The sequence below is a fragment of the Pundamilia nyererei genome, unplaced genomic scaffold, assembly GCF_000239375.1.
Source record: "Pundamilia nyererei isolate P.nyererei 1_Seehausen unplaced genomic scaffold, PunNye1.0 scaffold00144, whole genome shotgun sequence".
NCBI classification, from domain to species: domain Eukaryota; kingdom Metazoa; phylum Chordata; class Actinopteri; order Cichliformes; family Cichlidae; genus Pundamilia; species Pundamilia nyererei.
In genome coordinates, this window is record NW_005187545.1 from 1030680 (window position 1) to 1047130 (window position 16451).

At 45.5% G+C, this 16451-nt stretch overlaps 1 protein-coding gene across 4 annotated transcripts in view; it reads right to left on the bottom strand.

The window, feature by feature from the left end:
* Positions 1–552: 552 nt before the first annotated feature.
* hivep3b (HIVEP zinc finger 3b) overlaps positions 553–16451 on the bottom strand; it is a 36559-nt gene continuing 20660 nt past the window's right edge. For all 4 annotated transcript variants that reach the window (XM_005744484.1, XM_005744485.1, XM_013913680.1 and 1 more), the window contains 8 exons: positions 10795–13147; positions 10170–10456; positions 8006–10039; positions 7526–7674; positions 3144–3319; positions 2886–2987; positions 1462–2129; positions 553–1276 (listed from right to left, as the gene is read on the bottom strand). In XM_005744484.1, coding sequence (XP_005744541.1) covers positions 617–1276; positions 1462–2129; positions 2886–2987; positions 3144–3319; positions 7526–7674; positions 8006–10039; positions 10170–10456; positions 10795–12796 — 6078 coding nt within the window. In that variant the 5' untranslated portion in view covers positions 12797–13147 and the 3' untranslated portion in view covers positions 553–616. The remainder of the gene's footprint in view (positions 1277–1461; positions 2130–2885; positions 2988–3143; positions 3320–7525; positions 7675–8005; positions 10040–10169; positions 10457–10794; positions 13148–16451) is intronic.

The following is a 16451-nucleotide window of genomic DNA, read 5'->3' on the forward strand; positions in this document are numbered from 1 at the left end:
GTGTTTAAAGCAAAACTAAGAAAAAAAGGTGCTCTCAGAGTTATAGAACGCGGTGCCCTCCTTTCCACAACACTTGGTGTTTTAAAGGGTTGTGCTGCTGTCCCGAAGTTCTTTAAAGATGGTGCTTAACATGACTTCAACTTAAAAATGTGCATATACAATTCAAAAATTTAATGTTTCTACTTTCAACATTTGTTATATTGTCACCAATTTTCAGTTTAATGTGAGATTTAAATCATTTGCAAATCACTGTATTCTGTTTTTATTTTACATTTTACAAAGTGTCAAAGTGTACCAGCTTCCTTTGGAAACAGGGTTGTATTTACATTATTACCATATATATATGTATATATACATATACATATACACACACACACACACACATATATATATATATATATATATATATGCACAAACATTGTTTTCATAAAGAAAAAAGTGCATCTTTATAACAAACCTGAATATTGCCAAAACAAACATTTAAATGAACAATAGTATTGAAAATGTATATAAAACCCAAAGCAATTACAAAAAAAAAACCAGACAAACAAAACAGACTAGTGTAGCAAACAATAAAGCAAAATGGGATGCACGATGCATCGAAGTGTAGACGCTGTCAAGTTCTCTGGTCTCTTGTGGCGGAGTCTCCTTTAGCTCCTCCCTCCACCATATCACTACCAGATGTTCGTTCCTCCCTCTCTGGCTGTTGTCCGATGACACTCGAGGCTACCGGGGGTGTTAGACTAGGGGGTGCTCTTGAACGGTCGTCACTGGCGCAGTGCTCAGTGGTCTCAGTAGAGGACCCGTGGGTGTGGACGGAGCTGTGCGAGCTGCCATATTGCTTTGAGTCTGTGGCCTCCAACTCTGGTTTGGAAAATGTTAGTGCTGTGCTAAGACCTTGCTGCCCTGACTGGCTGGTTCCTGCTGTCTGGTGCTCTGACCAGTGGTCTCCAGGAGTCCTAAGCCCTTGAGTCCTGGGGGTCCCGCCCCAGTATGTTTCAAACCTGGCCAGTGATGGCCCCTCCATTGGGGGTGATGTTGGGGACTTCGGGGTAGTAGCGTGGGACCTTGGTCTTGCCTGTACAATTTGGATCCCTCCTATTGGGATCATCGAATAAGGGACCTTGGCTTGCTGGGAGTGCATGGGAAGATGGCTGAAGATGTTGTCTGTTGTCTGGTGGCCAGGATAACCCTCACAAGTGGAAATGCGAAAAGCAGGTGGAAACAAGCTGGTGTCTGACCATGTTGGCCCTTCTCCTGCTGTTCTGCTTTTCTCCTGTAGGTGGAGCAAAGACTATGTTATTGCTAGCTCATGAGCCTGCTCCTCTAGTACACAAAGTCCTGTACCCTGAGAGCTTTGTGAGAGACAGTGTAGAGAAGACATATGGATTGCTTAATCTGGTTAAAAGTGCAGCCACATGTCTGTGACTCGTCTATGAACTAATTAGAAAATAGACTTACCACTCTGATGTGACTACCTGATGTACCAGGGTTCTCCCACGGTAAGTACCCAGGGGTTCTGTGCTGCATCCCCAGGGGCGAGGGAGGCGTTGGAACCTGTGACGATCGGTAGCAGCTGGGTGAAAGGGGAAGGAGAGGAGAAAGGGGTCTGATGGGAGAAGGTCCTCGTTCGGGGGAAGGTGAGACATGTCGGCTGGGTGAGGGGAGCTCTGTCCTCGGAGAGAGGCTCTGGATGGGTGACGAATACTCCAGGCGGGGGGAGAGGCTGCGGCTGGGGGAACAGCTCTCACTGCTTGGGGAGAAGGCTCTTGGAGATGCTTTCCAGCCTCGCCGGGAGAACACTGCTCTCCTGCTCCCCGGCGAGGCGGCTCTTCTGCCAGGCCAAACTCCACGTGGGGAGGGCTCCTGACTGGTGCAGGGAATGGGACCCGGAAGCTCGGGGTCAGGAGTGCCTTGCTTAGAGTGCCTGCTGGAGCTTGAACGCCCCCCTGTTGATGGGTGGGTGTCAGACGATACAGAGGACGGTGGGTCCTCGTGGGACGTGGACTCCTCCTCCTCTTCTTCGTCATCGTCGTCGTCGTTGTCTTCGTCGTCATCCGACTCCTCCACGTCAGAAAACTGATGCTCCTCCTGTTCCTCCGAGCCGCACACACGCTCTTCACTCCCTGCTGTTTGTGCAGACACAGAAAAACACGCAGACTTTAGATATCTATTCATGCCAACACCATGGGCCCTAAAATCTCATTTACTGGATGCGCAAAGTCGTGCAATAACACAAAAGTCACAAAACAGCGATTTACAGGAACAAGCACAAAGCGTGAGGACAGTCAAAGCAAAGGACAAACCAAACCCGGCACCCTTCAAACGCACTTTATAAATAGACTGAGAATGAAAAGGAATTTAATTGAAAAGCGCCATGCCTCTATTCACAAACTATCTCAGCAGCCTTGTGAATGGAAAGACAGTTTAAATGGCGCATCCTTGGCTGTGATGAGTGTAGTCTGTTGGCAAGAAAGAGACAGCGAGAGAGAGGAGGGGTTGCAGAGGAAGGTTAGGGAGGAGATCGTGAAGGCTTTGAGGCTTTTTTCCAGCTTTGACGGGGAGGTGTCAGCTGTGGCAAAAGGGCTCAGCTTTGTTTCGTTATATACCAAGAACTCATCCTTAAGGACAGGTTACAGCAGCCAGACTGTTGCAACAACATCAGGACGCTGTGGCATGTTCTGTATTCTTCATTTATTTATCTTATACTTTTTCAAATTTCTTATGCAAGGCCAGAGGGAGGAGAATAGAACATCGTGTTGCATAAGCTGTCAGTGCTGAACAGCTACTATTCTTCACAGGCAGGAGTTCATCCAGCTGTGTACCAAGATTTCTCCACAGGGGGAAGGCAAGTATGTGAGATTCATCCCCACCACCTGAAGTACCTGTTTCCTCGCTCTCCGGCTCATCCAATGACGACTCAGATACACCCATTGCCTGGCATTTTTTCCCATGAGCCTTTGACTTCATGTGTTTTGTAAGGTTTCCTAGGAAGAGAAAAAGAAAGAGAGTTTAAGACAAATGAGATGATCATTTTAGCAGCACAGCCAATAATGTGATCAATGGACAAAAACAGCATTTTTACATTTAGGACCAAAGAGCTCATCACGTTTTAATAAACAGAACCCAAATTTTCCATTCACCTTTGGTTTTGAAGGCAAAGTTGCAGTGTTTGCAAATGTATGGACGGACATCGGTGTGCGTTTTGATGTGCTTTTTCAGCATGCTTGGCTTCTTGCAGCGGATGCCGCACTCTCCGCATATGTACTTTCCCCTGCCGCGACCTCTCACGTAAACATACTCCTCATTGGATTTATACCTATGAGAAACAGACAGGTAAGAGATCAGAGACAGCAACTTTAAGGCTGCATTTATTAGATTTTAGGTCACTTGAGGAAAACCGGAACAAGCTGTAAGCACAACATTCACATTACCCCATTTGCAAATTTATCACGGTTATGGTGAGCAGATGCAGGGCAACATAACATTTAAGTCCAGTAATACCTCCTCTTTCTGATTTTATGTCTCTGTCTCATCTCGAAAAAACATTTTCCTCTTTATCTTCTAAACTGGTGCAGTCCCTGAATGTGTCGCTTGATGTGAAAGCGACAAGACCGGTTATTTCTGTACTGAAAACAGCACCACTATAAGCATACATTCAATGAATGAGTGTGTGTGTGTCTCTGCTAATAAATACTCATAAAGTGAACTTGAGACCAGAACCAACCGAGGCAGATGCAAAATAATCAAACAGGAAGTCGACTTGTTTAGATGTTTGCTTCGACAGTCACACTCTGACAGACAGAAAACACTTAAGCATGGAAGAAATGAATGAGTGAATGAGGCATATTGCATAAAGCGCTATATAAGAACCAATTCATTTACTATTTGCCATTACATAACAACTGGGGACTAAGTAATCAGTGATGAGAGCCATTTTTTCTGAAACTGTGTCCAAATGTTCAGGCATTTCTACAATATATACAAAGGTCCGCTAAGCAGGGTGTGAAAGCATAACAGAAAACAATTATTAGCAAAAATATTAGAATGAGAAGGGTTAGATTAGAATCAGCAGTTAACCTAACCCCACTAACTGCAGGTCGTTGAGGTGTGGGAGTACCCGGAGTACGACTGTGGCCTCACAGCAAGAAATACCCATCTTCAAACCTTCTGCTCAGCGTTCAGTTTGTGTGTTTTTCCTTCCTGCGTGATTTTAAAAAGCTTTTTTGATTTTTATGTCAATATAATTCAGCTTTGATCGTTGTTCATTAACACTTAAAAAACATAAAAACTTCAGACTGTGTGTTTTTTTAACCTTTTAAAGTCGATTTGGCACTTAGTTGTGATGTTTTAGCTTTGCGGTATGGGCCTTGAGATTGCAACAGGGCAACGAATGTATTCACAATGACAACCCATTCAGCACAGAGCAGAACGGCCAACCTGAGGAAAACAAAGGTAATAGAAAACCGCAGATAAAATATGAGACCCGCTCATCCAGATAACCTCAAATTTGGCACTGCAGTTACTCGTGTCCTCGGCAGCGCACCTGCCAAGTTTAAAGTGGATCTGATGAATGTTTGACGAGATAGGATGAGATAAGACAGCCAGACACACATACACATATTTCTTGATTTATCTGAGAGACAGAGCATTATGTTTGCCAGCTAGTTTTCAGTTAAACCCTGAAAACAGCTGCTAGGAGCCCAGAAGGTGATAATGAAAGCTGCAAACCCCAAAGCCCAAAATATGCACTCAAAGATACTTGGAGGATTACTGCAGAGTGCAGTCATCATTCTTTCTTCTTTCACATTGCACTGCGAGCAAATTCAGTGATAATAACAAAGATAACTGTGGAAGTTAGTGATTGCAGCACAGATACATGCACAAACACACACACACACACACAAAACTGAGAAACAAGGCTTTCTTTATGGTGCAGGTTGGGGAAGCCCCACCAAAACCCCTTCAGCACTGAGTCCCTCCACTACACCCTGGTGCAAAGAATAGCAGCTATTCTGCTCTGAACGGGTGGCCCTGCCAACAACATCAGCGGCTAAAGAGAGGGAAGGGAAGCCTGGCTATGGCCACCAACCTAAAATAGATACTACATATAAAAATCAAGCAACACATTTAGGTCTACTCTATAAAAAACACTGTTTATGCACAAACTTCATGTTTACCAAAAGGCTATTTGTAGACACGGCGTGGCACAGAGGTCTTATATCTGAATGAATTGTCCTCTATGAAAAATCCACTACTCATGGGGAAACTCACAAATCATTCTGAATTGTAAATATCCAATCTGTGCCGACTGTGTCTAATTACAGGATGTCACGACATCTACGTGGCTGTGAATGTTCCCCGTTGTATAACAGAACCAGTAACGGCAAATCATAACAAATTGTTACACAACTGTAAAATAGCCTCAACAGTGAGAATGTGTTGTGTTCATTCAGGAGCTGGCTACTGTTTACCTGCCGTGTATTTCTTGCTACTGCTAAAAATATCCACCCACATATCCGAAAAGAAAAAAAAGTAAAGTAAGAGAACTTCACTTCAGTTATCTAGCATTAAATCAGCAGCATATCTCTCAGTACATTCAGTCAAAAATCATGTTTTAGCGTTATGAGAGCCTTGTTGAAGAATAATGCTTCTAACCAAACAGAGCTACTAAAGATGATTAAAACATATTTAATCCTCATTTGACCAGAAAGAAACAGAATAAACTAATATTTTTGTCCTCAGTCTGTCTGAGTGGCACGGGTAAAGTGTTACAGGGTGTAACAAAACATGCATGGTTAACCATTTGCACCAGAGAAGACAATCATGTTTTTCACTGAATCAGTTCAGCTGCTGCCCACATAAACTTCCCCAGACTTTCACCACGACTAGTAAAAAGCATTTATTGTTGCCCATTTCCTGAAATCGATTATTGAGATGACAGTGTGGTACTATTAAACTCCAGAGAAGCCTGGAAGCAGATAAAATCTGGCAAGCCACTGGAACATAAACAAAGCTGCGTGATACATATTCATAAAAGACTGCTTTCTAGAATGAAATGAGTGGCACACGGCTATGATTTCAAAGTCTTGACAAAAGGGAGACAGGGATAATGAGTCGGGATGAAAAGCATTCTGTTCTCTTCAAGATTGAGTAGCTGTGACCATTTGCATGCATGGTGGAAACGCAGGAGAACATCAAGGAGCGGGGATGAGAGACAGGAAGGACACAGAGGAGGCTTTGGAGGGAATGAAAACAAAATAATGTGCAGGTAAGTGAAACTGGAAGAGCTGCCAGAGAGAAATGGGCAACACCTCTGGGGGTTTTTTGTGGATGAAAGTGCACTTCCTGAAGTTCAGTGCCTTATCTACTGTTACACGGACAGCTTCTTTACACCTGACATTCATGCACCTAAGCAGGAAATGCAGGGTGTGCCAAGTGTTAACACTCTGGAAGAGAAAAACTCAAAAATAGAAAATTTACCAAAACCAAACCAAACCAAAAAGAATACCAGTATCATAGGAAATTATCTACGTAAAGCAACATTGTATACCTTCCTTTTATTCTTTTCCACTAAATTCAAATTTTAAAAAACCCACGTTTTTCAAAGTGCTGTACAGAAAACAACAGGGGAATAGATAAGAAGTACATAGATATGAGATATAGTGGGTGCTAAACATGCAGTCACAGTCAAAAAAGGCACGGGAGACACAGTGAGCAAGTAGGCAGACTCGAATGACATTACGTAAAAACAAGTTTTAAGTCTAGCTTTCAAAATCTCAGTGGAGGGAGCAGATTTGACTGCACAGTTTGGGGGCAAACACAGAAAATTCCCAAACTCCTCTGAGTTTAAATCTAGACCGAGGGACGGTCATCAGCTGACTGGGGGGACCTGAAAGCTGAATAGGAGTGTAAGGAACGAGTCAAACCATGAAAGGCTTAGTGGACAAACAGGAGGAAATCATAAAATAAAGATTTAATCAGATACATTTAATGGGGAAACTTTAGTTCAGAATACTCAAACCTCAGGAATAAAGCACTTGGTGCTGGAGGAAAAATCACTCAGGCATTTGTGGAAAGCATTTATGTGTTATCCTGATCTGGTCTGTAGACAAATATGACAGCCTCGACTGTGACTCTGACTGCTTGCAGACTGCCTCATACTGTGCCTCCGTGTGACTTTTTATAGCCATAAAAATATTAATGAGAGTCTCACAAAGTTGGAGACAACCTTTTCCGCCCTCTCACACACACAAACCCACACATACACACACAGACGCTGCTAGCTCTCCAAATTAACACCTCTAAAACACAGACATTCGTGCCAGCAGTGAGAGGAAAAAGCTTGGCTACAGGTACAAATGAAGTCCCTCTGGACTCGTGGCCTCCCATCTGTTATTGTATTTTCTCCATGCACTCTTGTCAGCTCTCCATAGGCTGTTTTGCAGTCAGCGGGCATTGGTTTATGAAGAAGTGTAATGAGGAGCTGCCATATTTTGAAACTATAGAATTAAACAATTCTTACCCTCCTTCAAAGATGCAAACCCGAGAAGGCTCACTCTGCTTGGAGGTGGATGGTCTCTCCACTTCTCGCATCTCTTTATTTTCTTCCTTCTTTTCAGGCTGCTGCTGTTCCTTTACTTCAGTGAGGGTGCTGGGTGGGGTGGCATGTACCTACACTCAAGACACACATGGGAAAAAAATTCAAAACAACTTATAATAAAATGTTAAGTGCTGTTAAAGCAAGATTCAGTATAATTCCAGTTGTTTATCATTATGTTTTTCTAATGGCACAATTGGTGACCATGTTAGAAAATACTAGCATAGTATGCAACTATGCTAGCATACTATGCTAGCAACCTAAAGAGATGAAGACTGCAGAGCTTTGACTTCTAAGATGTAGAAGTATTCAAGAGCAAAACAGACCGTGAAATGTTCTGATGTAAGCAAATTAAACATGGTCAACATTTAAGTGGAAATGTATGTTTATTGTGTTTATGTTTACCTCTGACACATGCGGCGTCCTGCTGTTTTCAGGGGCCACTTTGACTTCGGCTGGAGTAGGGGCCGTAGCCATGGTATAAATCTCAGAAGTGTGCTTCTGTTTAGAGCAGAGCAGAGACAGGGCGACCTTTGTGCTGATGCCTGGCAAGTTGGGGTTGTGAGCGCTGACGCTCCAGGTTGAATAAACTGAAGTGCGGGGGTCCCTCTGGGCAGATGGGTTGGGTTTAACATACTTCTGGTAGCACCAGTTGACTGAGGTTGAAGTGTGGAGGCTGGGGAACGAAGATGCGCTTGCGCCCACCTCCACAGCTGAGATAGCTTCCTTTTTTTGGGTGATCTTCTCAGTTGTTTCCTTCTCTTCCACCTTTTCTTCCCTGTCATTTTTCCTTGGCTGGTCTTCTGGCTGCCCATGCACATCCACACTCGTTACTTCTAATGTATCTGATTTCTTCTTTTCCTTTTCCAGCTTTTTCCCAGTTGCCTTCCTTTCTTCTTCCTGTACTACCTTTGGTTCCACACGGCCCTCCTCCTCTTCTTCCTTATGGTGGCCCTCCTCCTCTTCCTCCTCCTCTTCCTCCTCTTTAACTCTTTTCTGGTGACGCTGGGCTTCTGTGCTGAGCTCAAGACTGGCTGCAGGGGACAGCATGCGCTTACTTCCTCCTGCCCCTAGTGGACTGTATCCATCTCCAGATCCTGAGGCCAGCTCTGATGACAGAGACAGAGGAAGAAGGCTCTTGACATCTGGAGAGGGGACTTTCAAGTAGCTCCTTTGCAGTGTCTCCCGTTCCACCTGGCCCATGATGACCATAGCCGTGCAAGAAACTGGTTCCTGTGAGCGGGTGGAAACCAGAATCTGGGAAAGTGTGGTATACATTGCACTGGCATATGTAGGTATATGAGTCTGGAGGCGTACTGGCACCACGAGAGACACTACTGGTGCAAGCTGTGCCAGGCATGTGGCGATGACCGGCCTCGGGTGGTGGTAGGAGATTGTCACAAGGGACTCCTGAGTCAGTGAAGAAGACACAGAAGAAATGGGGGGTCTGCTTTCTGTAGTTTGAGGAGAAGAAATGTGTGTGGTAAATCTTGGAGGAACGGGCAAGTACATGGCCTGGCTCGATGTATTCCTGGAAGAAAAATGGTGAGGAAAAGGGGGAGGAAGCTGATGGAGGGGTATTCCCAACCTTTCAGCCATGTGGATTTGTGCTGGATGTATCTGTACAGGCGGAGATTCTGTGTGTGACTGTAGAAATGCTCTTTGAATGATTTGGGTGGATAGTACTTCCGATTTGGCTGTGGTGACCGGGAGGAGCTGGGACAAAGACCCTGGGGGGAATGCTTGATGCCCTCTGGGGTGCAAAGGAAGCACCTCCTGAGAGGATAAAGAAATTTGTGGCTGTAACAGCTGCAAAGCCTTTCCAGTGGCATCGAGGCTAAACTGGGAGCTTACTCCAGTGGAGTACAGAGGAGAAAGATTAGAGTAGGAAGGACCAGGTTGCGGACTCTCTGCTCTGGGCAGCTGACTAGTTCTGCCTCCTACTTCCTGTTCTGGTTCCCCTAATGGAGCATGCTTCACTAGAAGACACTTTCTCCTTTCCTTCCAGGAGGATGCAGACTGCTGAGGAGACAGGGATCCATAGTCAAAGGACTTACTTCTGATCTCTGGGATCTGCTCCGTTTGTTGTGGACTAGCTGGGGCCTGCTCTGAGGCTGAGCGCCTCATCTCCTTGTGGCTTTGGTGGTGTTGGTGAGAAGCAGATGGCACCATCAACATCTGGGAACTTTGGCTACTGGGAGCTCGGGCAGCTTGCTCTGATTGTGCTACATCCTCAAAAGAAACAGAAAAGTTTGAAATGTTGCTTTCTTGACTGGGGCTGCGAGGCAAAGACATAGACTCAAAGCTGGACTCTCCAGAGGACTGGGCAGCTTCTGCCAGCCTGAGTCTTTTCTTCTTTGGTGGCAGCTTCTCTGCAGGGAGCTGGGCCAATGTCTGACTTCGTTGAGGCCAGTGGAACTCCTCTACTCTCTCTGCCTCCTAGGACAGATACATTTTTTATAAATTTAGTATTTAAGTCAATGGTAATGATGCTAACTTGGACAAATGCATTGTATGAAGACTGTAAACAAGCAAGAAAAAAAAACATAATTAAAAAAGGTACATTTACCTTTGATGAGGATGCTGTCAGCGGGGGTGACACAGGTGGCATTTCAGCATCGGGCTCCACAGTAACAAGTATCTCCGGCACTTGAATATTTGGCTGGCGGATGAGGCGAGATGTAGAGGGTGATGGTTTTGGCTCAGGTTGTGTTTGCTGACTCTCTCTGAGGTCTGGATCTTGACTTTCCATAGATATACTCTCTTGCTTCTCAAAAGAGCTAGTGTGTTGGATGACAGACACACCCTTCCTGTCCTGCTGCTGCTGTTGGTTTGGTTCAGTCTGTAAGGAAACACCTAGACACAAGCAGTAGAAAAATTAGCTACCATTATAGGGCATCAGTATTGTGCTTTTGAGTGATGCAACTTAGCATTTTGTGGATTCTATTCCCATCTACTGTACAGTGCTACGGGTTACATGGTAGTAGTTTTTCCCGCTTTCTGTTTAACTATGTTAAGACAGTGATGTAGTTTTAGATATTCACTGCTTTAACTTTTAGGTATATGATAATCTGCATGTCTCAGATGCTAAAATGGCATAGAAAAGGTCTTCAAGAGAATAGCTGTATCGATTATGCAACTTAACATAATGATTTTAGCTAAAAAAACATATTTTGTATGTATGAGAGACAAACCTGAGAGGGCCTGCTTCTGCTCTGGTCTGCGTGGTACTGGAATGAGGCCTCCAGAGCTGCCGGACACAGCTACAGATCCAGGACTGGGAGGATCCTCCTCCAGACTCTCCTCTTTCCTCCGCTTCCTCACAGCCATGGCTAACGCTCGAAACTTATGGTGCATCATCAGCGGGCGATCTACACTGCACGCTTTGCTTGCATCCCTGCTCTCTTGCTCCTGCCCTGGGCAGATGCTTCTGTGGGCCTCGAAGACTTCAGTCTCTTGAAAGCGGGCCCCACATGTTCCACATTCAAACACAGCGGGACTCTTTTGCTGTTGTTGTTGTTGTTGCTGTGGCTGTCTGGGTAGTTCGGTGCCTCTTGTTGAGGAGGAGCAGGAAGTGGTGGGACTGGGCTCCTCCAACATTGACTCGGCTCCCAGGGGAACCTCTATGGCAGGCTGGCGCTTGAGCATACGCTGCGCATGGCCGATCCTCATCTCTGCGACCACTGCTTGCTGCTCATCAAAAGATTGGCAGAGGCGGTAACCTCTGGGTGACATGGTGCCAGAGGCAAAGGACTCTCCTTGGCTGGTTGATATTGGCATTGAGTGGCTTCTAAGCAGAGGCACTGCTGACTGGTCCTGCGTACCCGGTGGATCAGCGTCAGGATTATGGATGTGCCTCAAACCACTGGGGCCTGCGGCTTCTCCTTTGAGATCAAAGGCATAGGGGTCTTTGGGGGCAGTAAATTTGGGTGACTCCATGCTGCTCTTCCGTGACAGGGAGGAGCGTCGAGGCTTAACGCTGTCAATCTCACTCGTGTCTACTACTGCTTCATTGATAGTGATGAGCTTGGTAATGTGTTCTATTACTTGGGTTTTGGGTACGGCGAAGGAGATGTTCTTCTCCTCGGTTCCTGAGGATGAGGAATGTGAGGGATGAGGCTGCTGCTGGTGGGGACTCCGCTGCTGCCCTCCCAGCCTTCCATATTTCCCTAAAATAATTTCTGCGTAGGTTTTGGCACTGGAACTTGGAGGGCTAACTTGGCATATGTCAGTACTGCCTGATCCGGAGAAGTAGCCCGACTCTGTGCTGCCTTTACTGCCAGGCCCAATAGAAGAAGATGATGTGGAGAGGGAAGAGGGTGGGTCATCTGGAGAAGCCATGGGCCCACGTTTTCTCTCACTAAGCCTCAGTGCAAGTCTTTGCTTGACAGCGTGGGAGTCTTCAGGCCTCTGGCTCTCCTCTGAGCTTCTCAGGCGCTCCTTACCTCCTTTCCTATGCTGCCCCAGCATCTCTTTAGAGGATTTTCTGTGCTGGCCTGTCTCGTCCTCAGACTCAGTGCTTTCTCCCTCTGTGTGTTCCTCAGGGTCTTCTCCAGCGCCACTGCCTTCTGCACCACTCAAACTGGGCTCATCTCGACTGGATGCCAGACCCGCTTTAATACGATGGGCATGGGACTTGCGGTGTTTGTATAAGTTGCTCTTGGTCTTAAAGGAAAACCCACAGGGCGCACATGGGTAGGGTCTTTCTCCTGTATGTGATCGTATGTGTTTCTGAAGAACGCTTGGCTTGGCACATGGACGGCCACAGTAAGTGCACACATATTTCCCTGGTTTTTGTGGTTTCTTCTCCCCTTTCCTAGGTGAGCTAACCCCTTCTAGGCCCTGTTGACTGGAGTGAGTTGGAACGCCGTGAGCATGCTCACCCTGGGTGGAGGACGTAGAGGGGAGGGATAAGGTTGACGAGGAGCTTGTAGAGAAGAAGCTGCCTCCTGAGGGACCTGGGGTATCTGAACGCTGCCATGCTACTGCTTGCTGCTGCTGTAACCGAAGCAGGTCAGTGCGCTTGGGTTGGCGGTTTTGTAGGCGGCCCAAGGCTCTGTGTACAGGACGAGGATTAGAAGGCTGCTGGGGTTGCTGAGGTGGACAAGAACCCAATGAAGATTCAGATGTCACATGCTGCTGCGCTTGCCTTCCAGAGCGCTCCCCATCAGCCGGATGGCTGGGCTCAGCCTCCATAGAGTGGGGAGGAGACCTCACAGACTCGTAACGAAAGGCTCTCGGAGCCTCATTGGTCTAACCGCATGGCAGCAGAGAGGTCAGAGGCATAGGAACATTGACAGACTAAGTTGTAAATCAAAATGGAGCACCTTTTTCAGAGTGGGCCAAAAGTTATGCAAGAGGACAAAATGAGGCATCATTAAAAGGTGCCCTGGAGCCGCATGGATGCAGGTAAACATGGATCATTTCTCCGTTCAAAGCAGCTCTGCTTCTATCTAGCCTCAGCCATTTTAAAAGTCCTCCCAAGGTCTTTTTTGCATCTTCTTTGTTCGTTGGCAAGACTGTTAGTTGTTCGTCTTTTAAATGGGTCTAGAGAAACAGAAAAAGCAAAGGAAGCAATGAAAGCACTGAATGAGAAAAAGGAAAATTAATCAATCATCAAGCAGATTTCTTTTCAAAAAAGGTCCATGTGAAAATACTGTAAACATAACATTTCCCTTCTTCACTTTCCAGCAAAGTTCCTCTAAATAAAACCAACAAAACAAGACAAAGTAGCAATTAAGGTCCTGCTGTTTTGACTGCAGTCAAAAGTAAGAAATCAACAGATCATATTTAGAAACAGAAAACACAGTGGGCCCTGTGAGGAAGACTTAGTGTGCTTTTAAAAACCAAAAGAGTTACACCGATAAAGGGGAAGGTCAAAATCATTGGTGTCTTATTAGCAAATGTCATATTAAAATATACTTCCACATATCATATTATGAGAAATTGGGCTACCTTTCTTGCTACTGAATGGGGTCAGTGTTGTCATGACGACACTGACAAGGTAAGTGCATCAATAAGTTATTGCTCTCATCTGTCCTCACTTAAACTCTTATTAAGATAGTGGGTACTGCAAATCTATATTAAAATGCAAGGTCAAGCTGTTCTACATGGGAAACTGAGCATGTGCTCATCTGATGTATGCACACAACCCCAAGGTGTGTGCACAGCTCTTGAGTTCCTTAGACTGTGACAAATTAGAAATCAAGACTTCTACTCCAAACAGTGGAATCACAATCATATCTAACTGACGGCCTGCTTACTCGGCAGGAGTCTGAGGAGCCCGAGGCCAGAAAGTCAACATCCAAACTACAGGCACCAGAAAAGGAGACCGCAGTGTCAGGGCATAGAGTCAAAACAAATGTTCGAAATATAGTCCATGCATATCTGATCTGGCACCGAAGCTCAAGGGTGTAAATGAAGGGGGTTGTGTTCTAGTGGAGAAGAAGAACTTGACAGCAGCTGGGTGTCAGTGTTAGCCTCTCGCACTACACTGCCACCAGGGTGCAGTGTTTATGAGTAGTGTCTTCGCACAGAGTCTACAGTGACACGGTCCTGTAAGACCTTTCATCTGCTCTTTCACACTTACACTTTCACACTTACACTACTAAAAAGCTGTGTTTGTGAGGAGCCAAGTATAGCTCATCAGAGAGTCAGAGATGAGGCTATGATGAAATTTCATATTTTATCAAGATGTATGTACTGCAATATTTCCCCACTTACTGCCAAGCCTGCACTCCATCTCAACTCAAGACACGGGATTCTTGTACCAAAGCCAATCAAAACACACTGTGGGAATGGATTGGGTCAATCATAACATTATTGCTGAGCAGCCGTGCCCAACTGCTTACAGTCCCAGCACAGTCACGTCAGGAGTATCAGTCACCATCTAAGAAGGCTGATGGTACTTACAGCTCCCTGTGTCGGAATCTGCGCTTCAGTGCTCATTGAAGGAGAACACCACGTGTGCTCACTTCACAGCTGCAGACCTCTGCAACAGTGCAGGCAGCATGCACCTAATGCGCCGCACAGATACCGACTGAAAGGGGGTGAAAATGTACCTTTTTTCTTATTATACATGCATATAAAGTACTAGGAAGGAGAGAGCTGAGGAATGAGGAAGAGAGAAAAGACTGAATCAGTGATCCAGTGGCTGAATAAACAGACCCTGCAGAAGACTGCGGCTTAAGGTGCAAGGGGTGGCAAGGCAGCAATGACAGTTCTTTATAACGAGCTACGCTTTTACTCTCTCCATATGTCTAGAAAAACACAGCACAGTCAGCCTTCATTAGAGCCAGTTTAAAGTGGAATAAAAAGAAAGTGAATCACTCTTCCTCCTGGAAAAAAAGCTCGCCAGATTCTCAGCTCCATTTCCACGTTTCCACACATCTGCTAAGGGCCCATCATCTATCTGTACAGTGTGTGTTTCTCTAAGCAGACTAGTGCTTTGATTACAGCAGACTTTCACCATCAACACTCAGCAATTACACGACATAACAAACCAAAACAGCATTAAAATTCTCCATCTTCACTTTTCTGGCTTCCATATTCTCAGTTTTACGCGAGGACTTTGTCTAGGGTTCAGCAATAGCTTTTCTGTGTTAAGTCATGGGGACACATTACTCCCCAGGCCCAAATTAAGATAAGTTAGATTGTGAGGAAATGAAGAGTTGACAGACTGAAGGGTAAATACCGACACGCTTAAGAAAAGAAAAATGACAAACAAATATAGTGGGTTAAAGAAAAGAGAGAAAGAAAAGGACAAGGAAAAATGTAGCCAGACAGACAGTTAAAAAGAAAGTGTGTAGAAGGACGATTCTGTGCAGTGAGCATGAGAAAAGCAGACAAATAGCCTTCCTTAACCCTGCCGTAATAAATGTCTCTCTTCATGTAGTCGGCTATCAGGGTGTAATTTTAATGATCCCAAGCATAGCTGTTGATGCAGCCCTTAAACAGGGCAATTAGAAGGCTTTAAGGTTGGGAAGAGCACTGCTTACATTATTCATGGCAGTCTAGACTGCCAGGTTTGAATGGGGAAGCACACAGTTAAGGCCTTCCCAGGAAGACGAGGGAAAGGAATGCAAAAGTCTAGGCGACATTAAACCCTAACACACACACACACACAGACGCACAGACTCTTCCGCTTACAGAGTACATACAGTGAACAGCACTAGCCTCCTCACAGCAATGCCTTATAATACTTAGTAGCCCCAAATCCACTCTGACAGATCTGACCGACCAATCAGCCGCAGCGCCCCGAGGTGACCTACCCCCGTCAACCGATCCTCCTGTAGTTTGATGAGGGGTTTTCCTTCCTCATGATCCTAATACTTACACTAGTGTACTTAACAAAAAAAAAGATCACATTAAGACCTTGTATCATACTGATGAGGGTGAAGCAAGGTCGATCTTTGCTCTATTTCTAGACTGAGGTGCGAGCAGGAAGTTGCCAGCGCAGCTGTCATACAGTGTTATATTCTTTTTATCGGTGATGTCAGATCAAACCCCACCCCCCGAAAAAAAAAAACGATTTCATCTGTCCTGAACCATTGTAGCAGCCTTATGGTGCATTCAGAGATTTGTGGCGTGAACTAGTTTTTTATATCTGCTCCAAAAATGCGATAACCAACCAGCTCAAAAAGACGAGAGGGCAGAATGAGTGAGCAACGAGTGCAGAGTGTGTGCGTGCAAAAGGGGCTTTGTCAGCAGAAACAGACGTTACTGCAGGTACCCAAGGGAGCCCTGACACACGGAAGAGCTCACACTCCATCTCTTTCACACACACACACACACACACACACACACACACACACACACACACACACACACACACACACACACACACACACAC